This window comes from Stegodyphus dumicola, chromosome 1 (genome assembly GCF_044657685.1).
Source record: "Stegodyphus dumicola isolate Sdum_Otavi_A_Nest chromosome 1, ASM4465768v1".
NCBI lineage: Eukaryota > Metazoa > Arthropoda > Arachnida > Araneae > Eresidae > Stegodyphus > Stegodyphus dumicola.
This window is the reverse complement of record NC_140768.1, coordinates 120,450,614-120,466,149: the sequence shown is the minus strand read 5'-3', so window position 1 is coordinate 120,466,149 and position 15,536 is coordinate 120,450,614. Positions and strand designations below refer to the sequence as shown.

The 15,536-nt window shown below is 33.0% G+C and overlaps 1 protein-coding gene across 1 annotated transcript in view; it reads left to right on the top strand.

Moving 5' to 3' along the window:
• The first annotated feature begins 5,503 nt into the window (after positions 1-5,503).
• LOC118189586 (uncharacterized) overlaps positions 5,504-15,536 on the top strand; it is a 180,175-nt gene continuing 170,142 nt past the window's right edge. The window contains exon 1 of the mRNA XM_035360210.2: positions 5,504-5,663. Coding sequence (XP_035216101.1) covers positions 5,615-5,663 — 49 coding nt within the window. The 5' untranslated portion in view covers positions 5,504-5,614. The remainder of the gene's footprint in view (positions 5,664-15,536) is intronic.

Genomic DNA, 15,536 nt, shown 5'->3' with positions numbered 1-15,536 from the left:
CTTAGGGAATACGTCACGAAGGCATCTCTTCCGCAAGCAGATAGATAGCTTTTAAATTACCTGTCTATTAACTTAACCTAGCCTAACCGCTTAATAAGACCTATTTTATATGCCACGGCACATACACAAATTATATTCAATAGGTAGTAGTAATAGTAAGTAATAAAAAATCTGATGTGTACACCACATGACTTCCTTGTACAGAATATTAAATTATACGCATTTTTTCTTGAATTTTATTTAAACTTACTAGATTGAATTAAACCTACTTCGCCGACAGCGCATAAACCACAATAGAATAAATGCATTCTTTAAAATTTACTTTGTTTACAATAGCGACACTCTGGCGCTAGGTTTACTTAACAGTATTATATTTCATTCATATTATAACTCAGAATGCACAAAATGTATATCATTTAAAGAATTATCTAATCGTTGCCCCATGTTCTATTCAAATACTAAGCTAGAACTATGTATAAAAGAAATTAAGCAAAGAAAACAAAGAAGAAACAGTTTTTCACAGACGATTGAGTATTTCTCATTTAATTAATTCAGTTCTCAGTTTGCGTAAAGGCAAAAATACATAAAAACTCAAAATATCTATATTAAAAATTACGAAGTAAATTTCAAACGCTTATTTTCTCGAAAAAATTCCAGAAAGAATTAAGCATGATTTAATTGGCAATAATAAATGAATGCGTTATCTTTGTTGTTGTGAAGCTAAGTTTCTCTAGATTGGCAACAAATCCACTATTCTGCTGTTTCAAATGTAAACAAGCAATGGCCGCCATCAAAAACATTATGAGGCTTAGCGGCACTTAAACAACTTTAAAATTGTTGATAATTCTAAAAATACTGCACACAGATTTACTAAAGGCATAAAATCCTTAACCGGAAGATAAAAACAACATAATTCAATCATTTTTAAAGCAAAAAATGTACAATTTACAAACATATGAGGGTAAAGAAACTGAGATCACTGAGCCGGGTAATAGAGTGGATATATATATAAATATATTTATATACGTTTGGTGCGGCCGATTGCAACCAAAATACGAGATGCACATCTACATGTTATAGCAGTCCTATATACAAAATTTCAACGTTCTGAGGCTACTCGTTTTTGTGTTATGCGAGATAAGTACGTACGCAGGCACGTACGTACATACGTTCGTACAGACGCCATGAAAAATTCTCTTCAGAATTAATTTTAAAGCAGTTTTATATTTTTTCTGAAGGAAAAGAGTATTTTATTCTGTCCTTACGTACAGATATTACGCAAAAACATCGTTAAATTGCATTCGATAGAGGTCAAAATGGATATTTTCGTTGAAATATGCTGCCTGAAACTTTTCGCGATTACAATACTTCCTTTTTACTTCGTACAAGGAAGTAAAAAGAGTCGTTCTCCTCACAATCTTTTGTTGATGTTAACAGGCCATGGAGGCGACTTGATTCATGTTCGGAAAACGACTTTTTCGCATATTCCAGAAGTCTAGATAGCTTATCGTAATTCATCATTTAAAATTCTGGTTTGGATTTTTGAATAGGATTATTTAGCGGTATATTTTCAGAAATTCGAATATAGAATAAAAAGTATTTAAATATAAAGATAATATTAATATTAGAAATTAAAAATTATTGGGAAAATCCGAAGTGACAGAATTTTTTTTCATCATTTGCGGAAGATTTTAGTCATGAAATCATTGAAAATTCCTTAGAATACACGAAAAATAGTTGCATGAATTTCTTTCACTATGTTGCCCAATTTAATGATGAGCATTAAGATTATCCGCTGAAGTAACTGATTTTTAATAAAAATTTTGTAAAGATATGATACAAATGCTTCAGTTAAATTTACTAATTACTTATGTTTTTAAAAGCTTTATGCTAACGTTTTATGTAGGATTATAGATTGAAAAAAGAACGGATTTAATGTTAGAAAAGTATAAGCTCTAATTCTATAGACTTTATCAATATATTTTGTCATATGTAAGTACTTTTTATACAATTTTTCATATGCTGTAAGGTATTTCTCACGCCTTCTTAGCATGCCTTTGTATTGTAGTCGTCAGCACGCTCGGCGCGTATTCGAGAGGTCCGTGGTTCTAGTCCCGGCGAAGGCATTGCTTATTTTTCACATCTCCAGCTTCGAAAAAATACCTAAACCCCAGTCGCCCTTTAAAAGGGGGACTATATAAGGTATTTCTCCCGCCTTTTTAGCATGCTTTCGTAGTGTAGTGGTCAGCACGCTCGGCGCGTATTCGAGAGGCCCATGACTCGAGTCCCGGCGAAGGAGTTGCTCATTTTTCACATCTCCAGCTTCGAAAAAATACCTAATGTCTCTACATGTAAATACTTAGGGAAAATGAAATAAAAATTTTATTAATCATTGAGCATTTTTTTAAAATTTTCTGGGCGGCAATTCTAGGAAAGTACGCGGGCAGCCAATGGCCTAAGAACGGCCCTGAGTACATATCAGATTCCTTGTACCGAATCCTACCGTAAGTCGCTGTTGGCTTTTCTGTGATGTATCTATTGCATCTAATATAGAAAGTTCCAAAATAATGTTTACTTTTTCTAAACGTTAGTAATAAAGAAATTGCTGAAGATAACTTGACGGGACATTTAGAAGTTGCAACATATATTGACGGGACATTTAGAAGTTGCAACATATATGTTAAACGCTCCTTATAACATGTATAGAGGTTTTCTTATTTTTAGTTTCGAAGGTGGCAGGCATCATTATACAAATCCTAGCAAATTTTAGTGAGGCTACCACATTTTTTCCTGTAAAACAACATTAAATGCATTTTAAAGTATTCTTGGAAAACTGGAAAAAAGAATGTGTGTGAAGCGCAAAGTTGATGGAGAACAGAATTCGATGCTCTGCCGCAGTTACAATGGTCATATTAGGCGGCTAATTTGATAATTGTAACTGTTGTGAAGAAATGAAGAAACGGCAGTCATAAAACAAAAGCGGAATAAGGAACAAGACAGTTACAGAATTTTATAAAATCCCACATTCAAATTATCTCGATCAAGTCACAGATACTGCATGATATGAGACATGCGATTGAGTCTATTTTTGCTTACCTTCCATGGATATCATATACGATTATTTGTTGATCTTCTTTACAGCACTACTGCCAGTGTTGGCCTTTTTGAACATTTTAGAGCTTCAACGTATGTGTGGTATACACACACATAAACATTTCTTGCTTTTATTAATGTGTCTTCTGTTATTAGCTTTTAAGGAACGTAAGCATTATTTTGGAACACTTTGCATTTAATGAATGTTTGGGGAATATTTTATTTCACAGCTACCATATCTATCTTTAATGCAAATTTCCAATAATGAGTTCTAATGTTTTTCTTGTGTTCATACTTCGGTTATTATTTAAGCTACCCTTTCACCAATGTCAGAAACATTTTTCCAGAACAGATTTAAAGACTAGAGTTAACAAATAAATAAGTCACAAATGACTGCAATACTTATTAGTGAATATTAGCATTTTTACATACTAAAAGGGTCTTCACTCTTTGCTGTTTTGATAAGCACTAATTATAATTTAGTAAACTCTGTTACTGTGCATAAATTTAATAACAATCATATTCTTCAGCTTTAAAAGGATAAAGCTTAACTTAGAAATTCTCTCTGAAAAAATGAAAATTGTTTTCTTTCGATAAGTTGGCTTCAAGGACTCTGGATATTTATGCAGCATGAAATAATTATAAGTCACAGTTAGTTTCAAGATCAGTAACTGCTACATTTTAACAACGCTTCTTTGTTTCTTTTACACTGATTAATATTTGCTTCTGGAATAACTACTGTAAGTTTAGAAAAAATTAAAAATGGAAGGGACAAAAAAACACGGTAAAATCGTAATCGATAAAACCAGCCCCAAATAAAATCTCTCGCAATCAAATTCACAAATTGTCTCACATTTCACTGAAAAGGATTTTTTACATCAATTTACTGAAAAATTTTGTTGAATAAATTTAATTAAGTTCTATCAATTTTAAAATGAATATCTCAATAAAATCTCTTTTGCCGATGACACAACTAAGACGACTGCTTTTGAAAGTGACCAATATTTCTAAAACCATAAATAAACATCAGTATTGGATATCACCTTTCTTAGATGATCATCTCAAAAGAAGACCGAAATCGGTCGTCTTGGAGAAAGCTCACTGTATAGTTATTTTCTTCTAGTTGTAATACTGATTGAAAACGTTTAGTGGCAATATTTTGCCATTAGTTTCTAACGTTTTCAAAAATCACAGTTAAAAAACATTCACTGCGGGTAGTTTTCGACTTACGAGAGTGTCGTTCGAGAGGTCCCATCATAAAGCAAATTATATTAGCATTTATACTAGTCGCATTTTTTTTTTTTTTTTTTTTTTTTTTTTTCTGCATAATTTCAGTGCACAGGTCGATACAATTTCTTCATGTTGGAAGTACACCACAGGAAGATCTGTTCAATATTTTTGCTGCTGTTATGCAGGAAAGACTGCAAAATACTGTTTAGCCTAGTTTCGTTCTCTCAGCGTTACGGCCGGAAAATTCCGTGCAGAAGGTTGCCTTCCACATTCATTATACATGAAAATTTCTGCTAGCTTTTAATGTATCTGATTTCAGTTTGGATGTATATTAGAAGAAAAAGAATCAAGGTACAAAATGAAAGAGTCATTTTTTAATTAAAATCAAGAAAATATCACTTATTCATGACATTTTGAGGAAATCAAAATCATAAAAACAACCTTGTATTTAGCGTAAGTATATTGAAACACTCAATCGATTTCGAGGGCAGCTAAAGGTCCCTCCTCATCAGATTAAAAATTCGGTTATAACCACGTGCAGTGCTGATAAGGACCACGTGTTTCTCAGACTCCTTCCCCTTTATTTTTCTTCTTTCTAGGTATTTCTTTTTCCTGATGAGGAGGGACCTTTAGCTGCCCTCGAAATCGATTGAGTGTTTCAATATACTTACGCTAAATACAAGGTTATTTTTACGATTTTGATTGTCACATTAGCGTGTTTCTCTTCTAGTCTATTTTGAGGAACTTTGAAATTTCAGGGCTAAAACCGTAAAGCTCAGAGGGTTAAAATGAGCACCAATGTTGGTTTATCTGGAAATTGTATATAACTTTTCTGGAAAATTAATTTCAGGCTAAATTTAAATCTGATTTTTTTTTAACAAATTCGCTTATAATTTTTTCTCGATTCACAACATTAAAATTTAAAAAAAAGTTAGAGAAATCAGTTTTTACCTATTAATTTGAATATATGAACTAAATGATTGACTGCAAAATATTCATTCTCAAAGAATCATTGTTTGCCCTTGCCACCCCCAGCAAAAAGAGTAAAACCTGAACAAACGCCCAGATATTTTCAGCTTGAGCCAGCGACCTAAATTAACGAGTCGGCGGGAGCCCGAACGAGAAGCACTCTGAGCCACGTGATCCTCGTTTTTGACGCGAGTGTGGCGTCGTAGTCGCCAGTTTCAGTTCACGTAGGAAGGTAGAGTCTTTGTGTTGTGGGAAAAAGATATGCTCTAGTGGGAAGAGCTGCAGTCAAGTGCTGTTGTTGAAACTCGGAATTAAAAATACCATGGGCGGAATACTAACGAAATTTCAACGCAAAAAGGTGCCAGCTATAGGTAAGTCCTTAATATTTTTTTTGTAACGGGAAGAAGGTAGATTTTTTTATTAAAATATTTTTATATGTGCTCCCTCTTTTTTTAGTGGAGTTAAACATACTTTCGGAAATACGACTCAGTTCTGCGTTGGGCGGGGCTTACAGTCCATACGAAGTTTTGATCTCCCCCTCCTCTTCGCAGCATATGACGGGGATGCGGGAAAAGTGAGGTATTTTAGCGAAAAATTGACAAAACGTTAAAAAAAAAAAAAAAAAAAAAAAAAACTCGTTTCTTGGCAAATTGGCAAAATGTTCATGATGGGTTTGTACAGTTATGTTTCTAGTCTTTTCATAACATGGAGAATACCTTTTTAGTAATTACTTTTACGGCCCTTAGATTAATGTTGATGAAATAAATTATAAATAAGCGGTATGTGATAAGATTCTGATGGAGTGTATGATTGATTACATTTATGTGCTTGACGGAATTTTTATTTAATTACTCCAAGGAGTAGTAATAAACAGTTCCATGAAGGTCCTAGTCGGCAAGGAAAAGGTTGGTTGGCCCTTCTCCGTATATTTAATATGAATTCCTAATGATACAAAAAAAAATAGCCTTGTTAGAACATGATTAACTAAAATATCAAAAAAAAAAAAAAAAAAAAAGCCTTGTTAGAATATGATTAACTAAAATATCTTAAAACAAAGATGTAACATTTTAGAGCATTTAATTATCTTTTATTATGGTGCTACTGTTTGTATCCAGTTTTCGTGTTGCGTCACTTATTTAATTTAATTGAAAAATAATTATTCGATACATAGATAATGGCTCATCATGAAATGAGCAGTTATAAATCTTCGTGTTGTCGTGATTATAGGTATAATATTATTATTAATTATGGGTAGATACATATATAATGGTCCATCATGAAGTGCGCAGTTATAAATCTTTGTGTTGTCGTAATTATTTTGCCCTTGTTCAGTTATGTATCATATATATTTCCTTTAAACTGAAGTGCAGAAAAATAAATACCATTTTGTGTATGTAATCGGTTATCATTTTCTCTTATAATAAACATTTTCTAACAGTTTTGAAATCCCTGCTGCTGCATTATTTATTTGCAGTTTAAGTGCTCCAGCTTTATTTGCGTATGTGTTGCTTTTCTGCGTATTCCATGTAAGCAGCTGTTCATCTAATCACGTTACAGTTAAGAATATTTGTAAAAACCTCCATAGGATAAGCACCAACATTTTCGAAAGTGTGCTATTTTTATGTAGGTGCGTAAAAACATTTGTGTTATGAAAACTTATTTATTTTTAAAATTTTGTGCGATATGAATCAAAATTACATTTTTAAGTCTGGTTTTTGTAAAAGTTTTTAACCTTCTTGTAAGTCGAAGTTCTTCTATTACTAAATTAGGAGAACTAAATTAGCAGATTACATAAAATATTTTTTGTACGCTTAAAGATAGTGCCGAATCTATTAAAATATCAGTTCAGAATAGTTCAGTATTACAATATATAATTTAAAATAAAGGAATGTTTTTTATACATATTACTCAGTGGAAGTTGATTTCAGTTACAGTATTAAATGGATCATTAAATAAAATTTTATTTCAAAATTTACTTTTCAGCTCATTAACATAGTTAATTTTTAATAATTTATAGTTTTATTATTATCTAGGAATGAAAAGCAATTTACGTTTCAAAAATCATAATCTCCTTTAATTGTCATTAAATTAGTTTTACATTAAATAGTTATAATGATAGTGAATTTTTTTCAATTTTTGTGGTTGCACTGAGTAACTATGAATTAGTTGGATTCATAATGCTGATGAATACTATGAATAAAGAGTATGAATTAACTAGAATGAATAGAATCATTAACGTATTTCTGCGAAGCAGACATTTAAGAGATTTAGATTACTCATTTCTGCTCATAATTTCAATAACGTAATCTACTGTTATAAATATTTAAGTATTTTATTTCCTTTTAAATTTATTACCTGAAACAAGTGCTGGTAAATCCAGATTTAGGCAAAAATTAAATTGGCGTAGATTTTTTGCATAAAACTATTGTTGTTCAAGGAGCGAAGAAATTTTTTTTAAAAAAATTCATTTCTTTTTGAAATGCCGTTCCATAAAATCTACTCCATTTTAAAGTGCTATATATACGTAGCGTATTCGGAAACTAAGTACCGTTTCATTCTAGCGCCGTCGCCGCGCCGTGGTAGGCGTCCCGCGCATGCGCACTAGTCTTTCTTGTTCACTGACTTTCAATTGTCGCCATTTTGGTTGCTCTATGTTGTGTTTTCAGTTTGCTGTGCACATTCAAAATGTTTAAGACAATTAGTTCTCCCGCTGACTGTGAGATTCGTGCCGTGATTAAATTTTTGAACGCGAGGAATGTTAAACCGGCCGAAATTTATCGTCAAGTGACACAGGTTTACGGTGAATACGCGATAAGTGATGAAATGGTGAGAAAGTGGGTAAGAATGTTTAATGCAGGTCGAACAAATGTCCACGCCGAGGCTCGGAGTGGTCGGCCTTCTGTTGTCACCGATGATTTGGTAAGGAAAGTTGATGAAGCAATTCATGAGAACAGACGCTTCACAATGACAACTCTTTCAGAGGCATTTCCACAAATTTCACGTACTGTTTTGTTCGAAATTGTGTCTGACCGCTCGAATCATCGCAAACTGTGTTTCCGATGGGTTCCAAAAATGCTCACTGATGTTCACAAAACAAAGCGACTTGGTAGTGCCCTGACATTTCTCACGCGGTACAGTGATGAGGGAGAAAACTTTTTAAACTAAATTGTGACAGGTGATGAAACTGGGGTGTGTCATTTCACACCAGAATCGAAACAACAATCGATGGAGTGGAGACACACTCATTCACCGAAAAGTGTGGAGTCGTGGTTATCGAAACTGGCGGGAAGTTTCTTTGACGATGGTATACAAAAACTGGTCACCCGCTATGACAAGTGTTTGATCATTGGCGGAAACTATGTTGAAAAATAGTTTAAGACATGTATTTTCATGTAAAAATAAAATTGGATTCGAAAAAATTGTTTTACTATTTTTTTTTTTCAAAACGGTACTTAGTTTCCGAATACGCCTCGTACATATAGTGGACGTCTCTTCCGTATATTGAGCATAAAAATTATTACATTACAGAATATTTTTAAATTAAAAATCGTTTGCTCTAATGAATATTTTTTCGGCAAGTGGTGGCAGGTTCTTTCATTTTATTAAAACGAACGATGCAGAGCTGTATGGCGTGTTTAATTAATTGCAACAGCCTGCACTTTTCCTAATTGATGCTAATGAGACTTACTTTCATACGTATGACGTAATTACTTGCTTTCAAATATTGAGCCGTTATGTAAATTAAATTATAATTTTTGCTCCCTGATTTTTCAAAGTTAATTACAGTGATTTCATGACCACCAGTTGCCTAAGATGATCGCTTTTGAAAGAACAGCATTTCTGAGAAAGTAAGTACCTAGATATGTGGCCCATCTAAAGCTACCATCATTATAGATCAAAATCGTCAGTAAATTAAAAACGTTTTGTTGTCTTTAAATTGAATGTATTTTTATGATTAAGGGAATTATTTTTTATGAAGTTTAGTTTCATGTTTAATTTAATTTTGTGATTTTCATGAATAAAATTTATTATTAAAAATGCTAATTTCTTGACTTGTCAAAATTATGGACTACAAACTTGAGTTTTAAAATCAGCTATTATTTCGTATGTTTTGAACCTCAGAAACAAGTTTTTTTTTTTTTTTTTTTTTTTTTTTTTTAAAATGCCAGATTGCCATGAAATTAGCCAAATTCAGTATTTGATTAATTTTGGTTTTGTAAAAATGCAGAATATTTTTACCATTTATTGGAAAAAGAGGATTTCGTGGCAGATTCTTTTGACATGCTTAAAGTATTTATGTAACACTATCATTAAACTTGGGTGTCTGTTTAATTTTGTGATTTTCTTCCATACGAGTTTATCATATTCGTTGAAGCCTATTATTCCTGCTTGAAGACCAATTTGAACATGACTTTTATTCTTCTCTTCGTTTCGGTAATTTTTAGTTGCAGCTGTAGACTAAAAATTATTAGATTTCTCGAAATGTTCTGCGAATTTTTGCTAATTGTTGCGTTTTATATTAAAACGACAGATTTTTTACATTAGTTTTCTTTGTACTTTTGAATGTTGTTGAAAACAGGTCTATCAAATTCTCTGTTGCCATTGAACACAAACTTGAGTAAGTAAATGCATTATTTGTATTCTGAATATTTCAAGAAGGAAATCATTCTCCTTGCAATCCAATGTCTGCACAACCTCAAACTAAAATGTGGTAGAGAATATTTCATCGTCACTGGATTTAGTCGACTGGTCTCGAACTTCTTCCAGTCGTCTAAGTGTGAGAGAATATAAGGAATTATCGTATTTAAGCGTGGATGCTCTCATGGAGTAAGTGGTATTAAGTACAGCTAGCAGTTGAACGATCCCGTGGTTTGAAACTAGATGAGAGTATAGCTGATTTTCTTATTTTTCCTGATTTTAAAAAAGAAAAAAACTGGTGTCACTGTAAAAACTGTTTTACTTCATCGTAACTTTCACTGTTTAATTAATCGTAACAGCAGTGCTTGAACGAAATTGGACTGAGGTCAGCGAATGTTGTCCGAAATATTTTATTTCTTTTTACCCCCGATGGTTCGACCTGTGTGCGTTTGATCCCTGGTTAATGGACTGGTTGCATGGTTTGGTTTTCATGTTTTTTTTTCCTTATGTAACGTAAATACGAGAAAGACCTCCATGAATATATTCTTCCTCTTAGGCAGAAAGCTGTTGTGGCTTTGTCGTGTTTAATTACTCTAACCTAATCTATCTATTTATGCGAATTTTTACTACGAATTTTTCATTTGTTTACTATTAATCTAAACGGGATTATGTTCCTCAAATATTTTGCTAGGAGTAGGTATGCTAGATTTGTACTACTGTATTATGATCTGTATCTGAAAAATAATACATTCAACTGAATGCTGCCCTTATATATCATGTATCATGTATTCTGGGTAATTATTGCTCATTGCAACAGTTTTTTTTATTATTAAACATTTTTGCATATGACTATACATACATACTTGGAATAATATAATTATTGGGTTAAGGAGTGTTTTTTTCAGGATTGTGTTTTATCTGCAAACACAGTATAAAATTTTCTGTACTTCGTAAATAAACGCTGTCAGAGATAAAAAATACATTTTACTTTCTTGAATTTGGAAGGCAGTTCTTGTCCCCTTGATTATTATACGCATATTACGAAGGAAAAAAGTAATCGCCTAACGGCTTCAGAAAGAGCCTTGCATCTTTCTACGAGTTAAGGAGCTGTTGCTGTGGCCTTGGCCTCCTCCATTCATGTTTCGCAACAGGTCTTCTTTTTTTTATATCTCTGTCCCTTTAAACTTGGACGTTTTGAATTTACAAACGCGTACTTGCACGTGCCCAAATTGGCGCCAAGATGAAAGAAAGAATGCACCGACAAATGGACACTATTGGATAGTGCCCATTTCCGTGACAGGATTTAGTTTCGTCATTGCAGTAGACCGGTTCTGGTTCGTTGAACGTTAGAATTATTATTTATGTAATATTATGAAAGTGTTGTGTATTCGTTTGTGTGCATTTATTATTTTTTTCAACGGATTTCATAAAATAGTAAGTTTAAAATGTATTCGTTTAGCTGGTGCTTATAATAATTTTTTTCGTGTGTATTTTTCTACACATAACTAATTTTGAGGCTGTCTGGTTTAAATAAAGCACCTGAATTTCATTCTCGTAAATCGTAATCTTTTTCTAAAATAGTAACGCAGCCGTAAAAAACTTTCGAAGCTGTAGGAAATAGTAAAGCATCTGTAGGCGAAATTGTTTTTTTGCACCTCACTCCATGTACCAGTTGGCTGATGTGAGAAAAGTAAATTGGCCATACAACTGCCAAACACCAAGTTTGTAATTTTTTTCCTGTTTTCGTTTGAATTTTTTTGTCGTCTATATTTTTATTCCAGTATTTTCTTTCTATGAAGAAGTAAGTTTTTCTGAATTAAAATCACCAAAAATAATTTTAAAGTAATTATTATACAAAATGCCTCTGTTGTAGGATTAAAAATGTAAATTGTTTGTAATAATTTTGGATATAATCGTATAAGGTATTTCTCCCACTTCCCTAGGGTGGCTTCGTGGTGTAGTGGTTCTGCACATTGAGCCGGTATTTCAGAGGTCCGTGGTTCGATTCCCGGCGAAGGCGGTTGCATATTTTTCATCTTTTCTGCTTCCAATAACCTAATGACTCTACAATCTATGCGAATATCTTTTGAGGCATCCTAATGAAATGAGTGTTAGTTAAAAGAAGATGGTGAATTAACGCATGTGTATAATCATGTAGTTGTTCTAGTAAAAACTATTTACTTAGTAAGAAAATATTTATTGGATTGGGTTAAATTTAGTTTTAGTGCACTTGCGGCCGATTGATTCCGACCGAGGTGCAGTTTTTGGCTAAGGGATTATCTGCGTAGACATTTTCAAGCTTTTGCTCCTGTGTAAAATAAATATTAGCTCAATTTTCCAGTAAATACAAGTAGAGTTTTCCATTTTCAAAAAGTCTTTCACAAATACATCTTTTACTTTAGGTGGGTAGACTCTTCCCATTAAATTGTGCTCCTGAAAGTACAGATACAAATTTTAAGATATCGGGGGATTTAAAAAAAGTAATTATAAGTATCCCATTTAGACATTTAGAGCTTATCCTAAGGCAGTCAAATCTGTTAGCTTAAATAAACTTGAATATTATGAGAGGATGTCATGACAAATTTCAACTCCAAAAAATAAATATAAGAACTACCATATGACAGAAAGCAATGATTAGCTTCGACTTTGTTTCCAGGCTAATCAATATCGTTATGATCGTTCAGTGCCTTCCTTCCCTCTTCTACCCCTAGACACAGTTCGAACTTTAGTTCTTTCTTATGTCCTTGCCCTAGCTCAAGTTTGAAATGACGTCATAGGTTTTAGGTGAATGAGTCATGCGGATTTTGCTCTCATTTGCTGTAAGGGCTTATACGGGTTTCTCCATTAAGTTCACGTTTTTCTTATGAGTGACTAATAAGTTTGTTGTTCATTGAGTTCTGCTATAAATTAATATGTATTTAGTAGCAATAATCTATATAAATCGTTTATTAAATGAGAAATTAAAATTTTGTTTAGTAACTAGATTTAAAAATTCTATGTGAGGAAAAAAAAAAGAAAAGCTGCTAAATTCATTTATGTATTAAAGCGGATTACTGTGTACCTGAAATATTTATATGTTGTACATTAAATCTGTAAAGCGTATATAAGTCCAAAATACATCTCATTCCTTACTAATTAAGTGAAATTTCAGATTAAATAATGCAGTAATCACTCTGATATACAGACATACTTTCTTTATTAACCCAAAGGGACAATTTGCCTACAAGCGCTATTAATTTCGTTTTGGCATTTTGCCTTAATTCACTGTAAACGGCGAATCACTTTTTATATTGTTGCCACCAAATATTAGAGCCGTGTATTATATTTAAAGAAATTAAATAATAAAGAATCTCTATAAATGTATATATGTTTCTGGCATTGTGATAAAAAAATGGTGCCTACGGCCATCAAATTTTTATAACGTACGTCTGCACTCGAGGATGGCCATCTAGAAGCCAAATTTGGAATTTTTTTATTATCTATTTCATATTTTCTAAAGCATTTTGAGTTTTTCATTAAGAAACTCAACGATTTCAAAGCGAGCAATGGCAACACTACGGAAAAAAAAATTATCTCCAGCGCGCGAGCCTGTGTATCGGAAATTCTAAAGATATGCTCTTTTAAATATTTTGTAATGTTGCTGTTGAATTGAAGTTTACGGTTTAAGTGCGAAGAACATGCTATTTAATAAATAAAAGTAACAACACAATACGTTAAAAAGCGCTTCGTTGGGATTTTTGGAAAAATTAAAAAAAAAAAAATTATGAGTTTTATTTGTATTAAAATAAAAGAGACTAGAAAACTAAACGTCGCTTGGAAGCTGACCGAATGCTATAAATGAAAACTTAAGTCATGAGTCATAGCTGTGGGTGAAAGCGACTTCATAGCAGTGAAATTCAGCTAGTTCCCACCGGTTTGCAAACCAGTAGTTCTTCGTTCGGCGAACCGACTGTGAAAATGAATTGTAATGTTTGTGTAGATAATGTACCGTTACTTAATACCGTTACAACATTCATCCCTTACTATCGTTACTTAATAACTGCATTCATCCCTTACTATCGTTGCTTAATAACTACTTTCATCCCTTATGTAAGCATCGAACGGGTCAAAATTTTTTAATCCTAGAATGTTAAGAAAAGGTTGCTATGCAAATTATGCACAAAATTTCCTAAAGTAAGGTGCAACCTTTTGTGAAAACACTCTCATCGAAATGGGTGGGGCGATTCTTTTCTGACATTCATGTGTGTGTGTGTTTATCAACTATAAAATCTCTGCTTTTTGTATCATTGTAATCTTTGATATTAAGACTTAGTTTCATAAATTCTTGTATAATTGGCTGCAAAAGCATTTCAAGCATGAAGAGATTAGAAGCTTGCGGTTCTAGTTAATACTATTAAAATATGTGCGCGTCTGTCTGTTTGTAACATCATTTATCTCCTTTGAAAAGGCGAGGAGTTGAGTTTTCAGCGATAACCCCGGATTCCAAAAATTCGCAGGAAGCCACTTCGATCATTCTCATTTTTGTACGACTTTAATCACCGGAGACATTAATTAAAAACTCTGAAAACGTTATTTTTCGCACCCTGCAAGTTGCTTTTTTTCGATGAACTTGATTGCTGATCGGTGTGTTGCATCGAAGAAGCGCGTAGAGGTGGAATTCATGAATTGCCATCCGTCTTTTTTTCTAAACAGAGGTAATTTTTTTTTATAAAATATTATGTAACTACTGTTGCTTTAATTGCAGTCTTCTCGTCTGGCGGGGCCTGCCCGCTAGTTCTGAATAAAACTTGACGCTGGTATATTTTTATTTAACTAGAGCTGAGTGTAATCAATCAGATAAGATCTCTTTTGTTCTATAAATACGATTTTTGTCATAAATACAGCTAAGCACATCAAACGTGGCCAGAAAGAGGCTATCTGCCTAAGGGGAGGGATGCCTTTGTGGAGGACTTTCTAAGGGGAAACCGGCTCGTATACACATTACACATGGGGAAAACCACGAAAACGCCCATGCAGCCAGCCCGTTCGCGGGATTCGAACCTCAGACCGAACTACCAGTGTTCAGCGACTTCACCGCTCGGCCGCTGGTGGGCTAATTATATATCTTGAACTGTCAGGCTGATCTTGAACTTCTGGTAACCTTATCTTCTGTTAAAATTTATGGTACTCAGTGCCCATCTTCATGATTTCTGGTAACCCTATCTAGAAAACTTATTACTAAAATAATGCTCCTGGATTGCAAATTTAACTTGGTTTAGATATACATATACTAATGCAGCGTAGACAAATTTTATCAAGATTTATTTGTAACGTTTATTTTTACTTGTGTATTTTTATTTCCATGTAAGTCAAGCTCCATCATGAGAGATGAAACGAATCCTGAAATTTCTGGAACTCAAATTCGAATCTTAAAAAAATCTAATCTTTTGCATTTTTGCATGGAAAAATTAATTCTATTGCTCTCCATGTATTCTGGCGAATGAGTAGTGCTTGTAAGTGATCTCTTTAAAAATAGCGTCATTGCAGACAACGGGACTAACAAATTTACATTTTAATGGAACCCCTATTTAAGAATAATGCCGGTATCCATTTAACATATTTGAAGA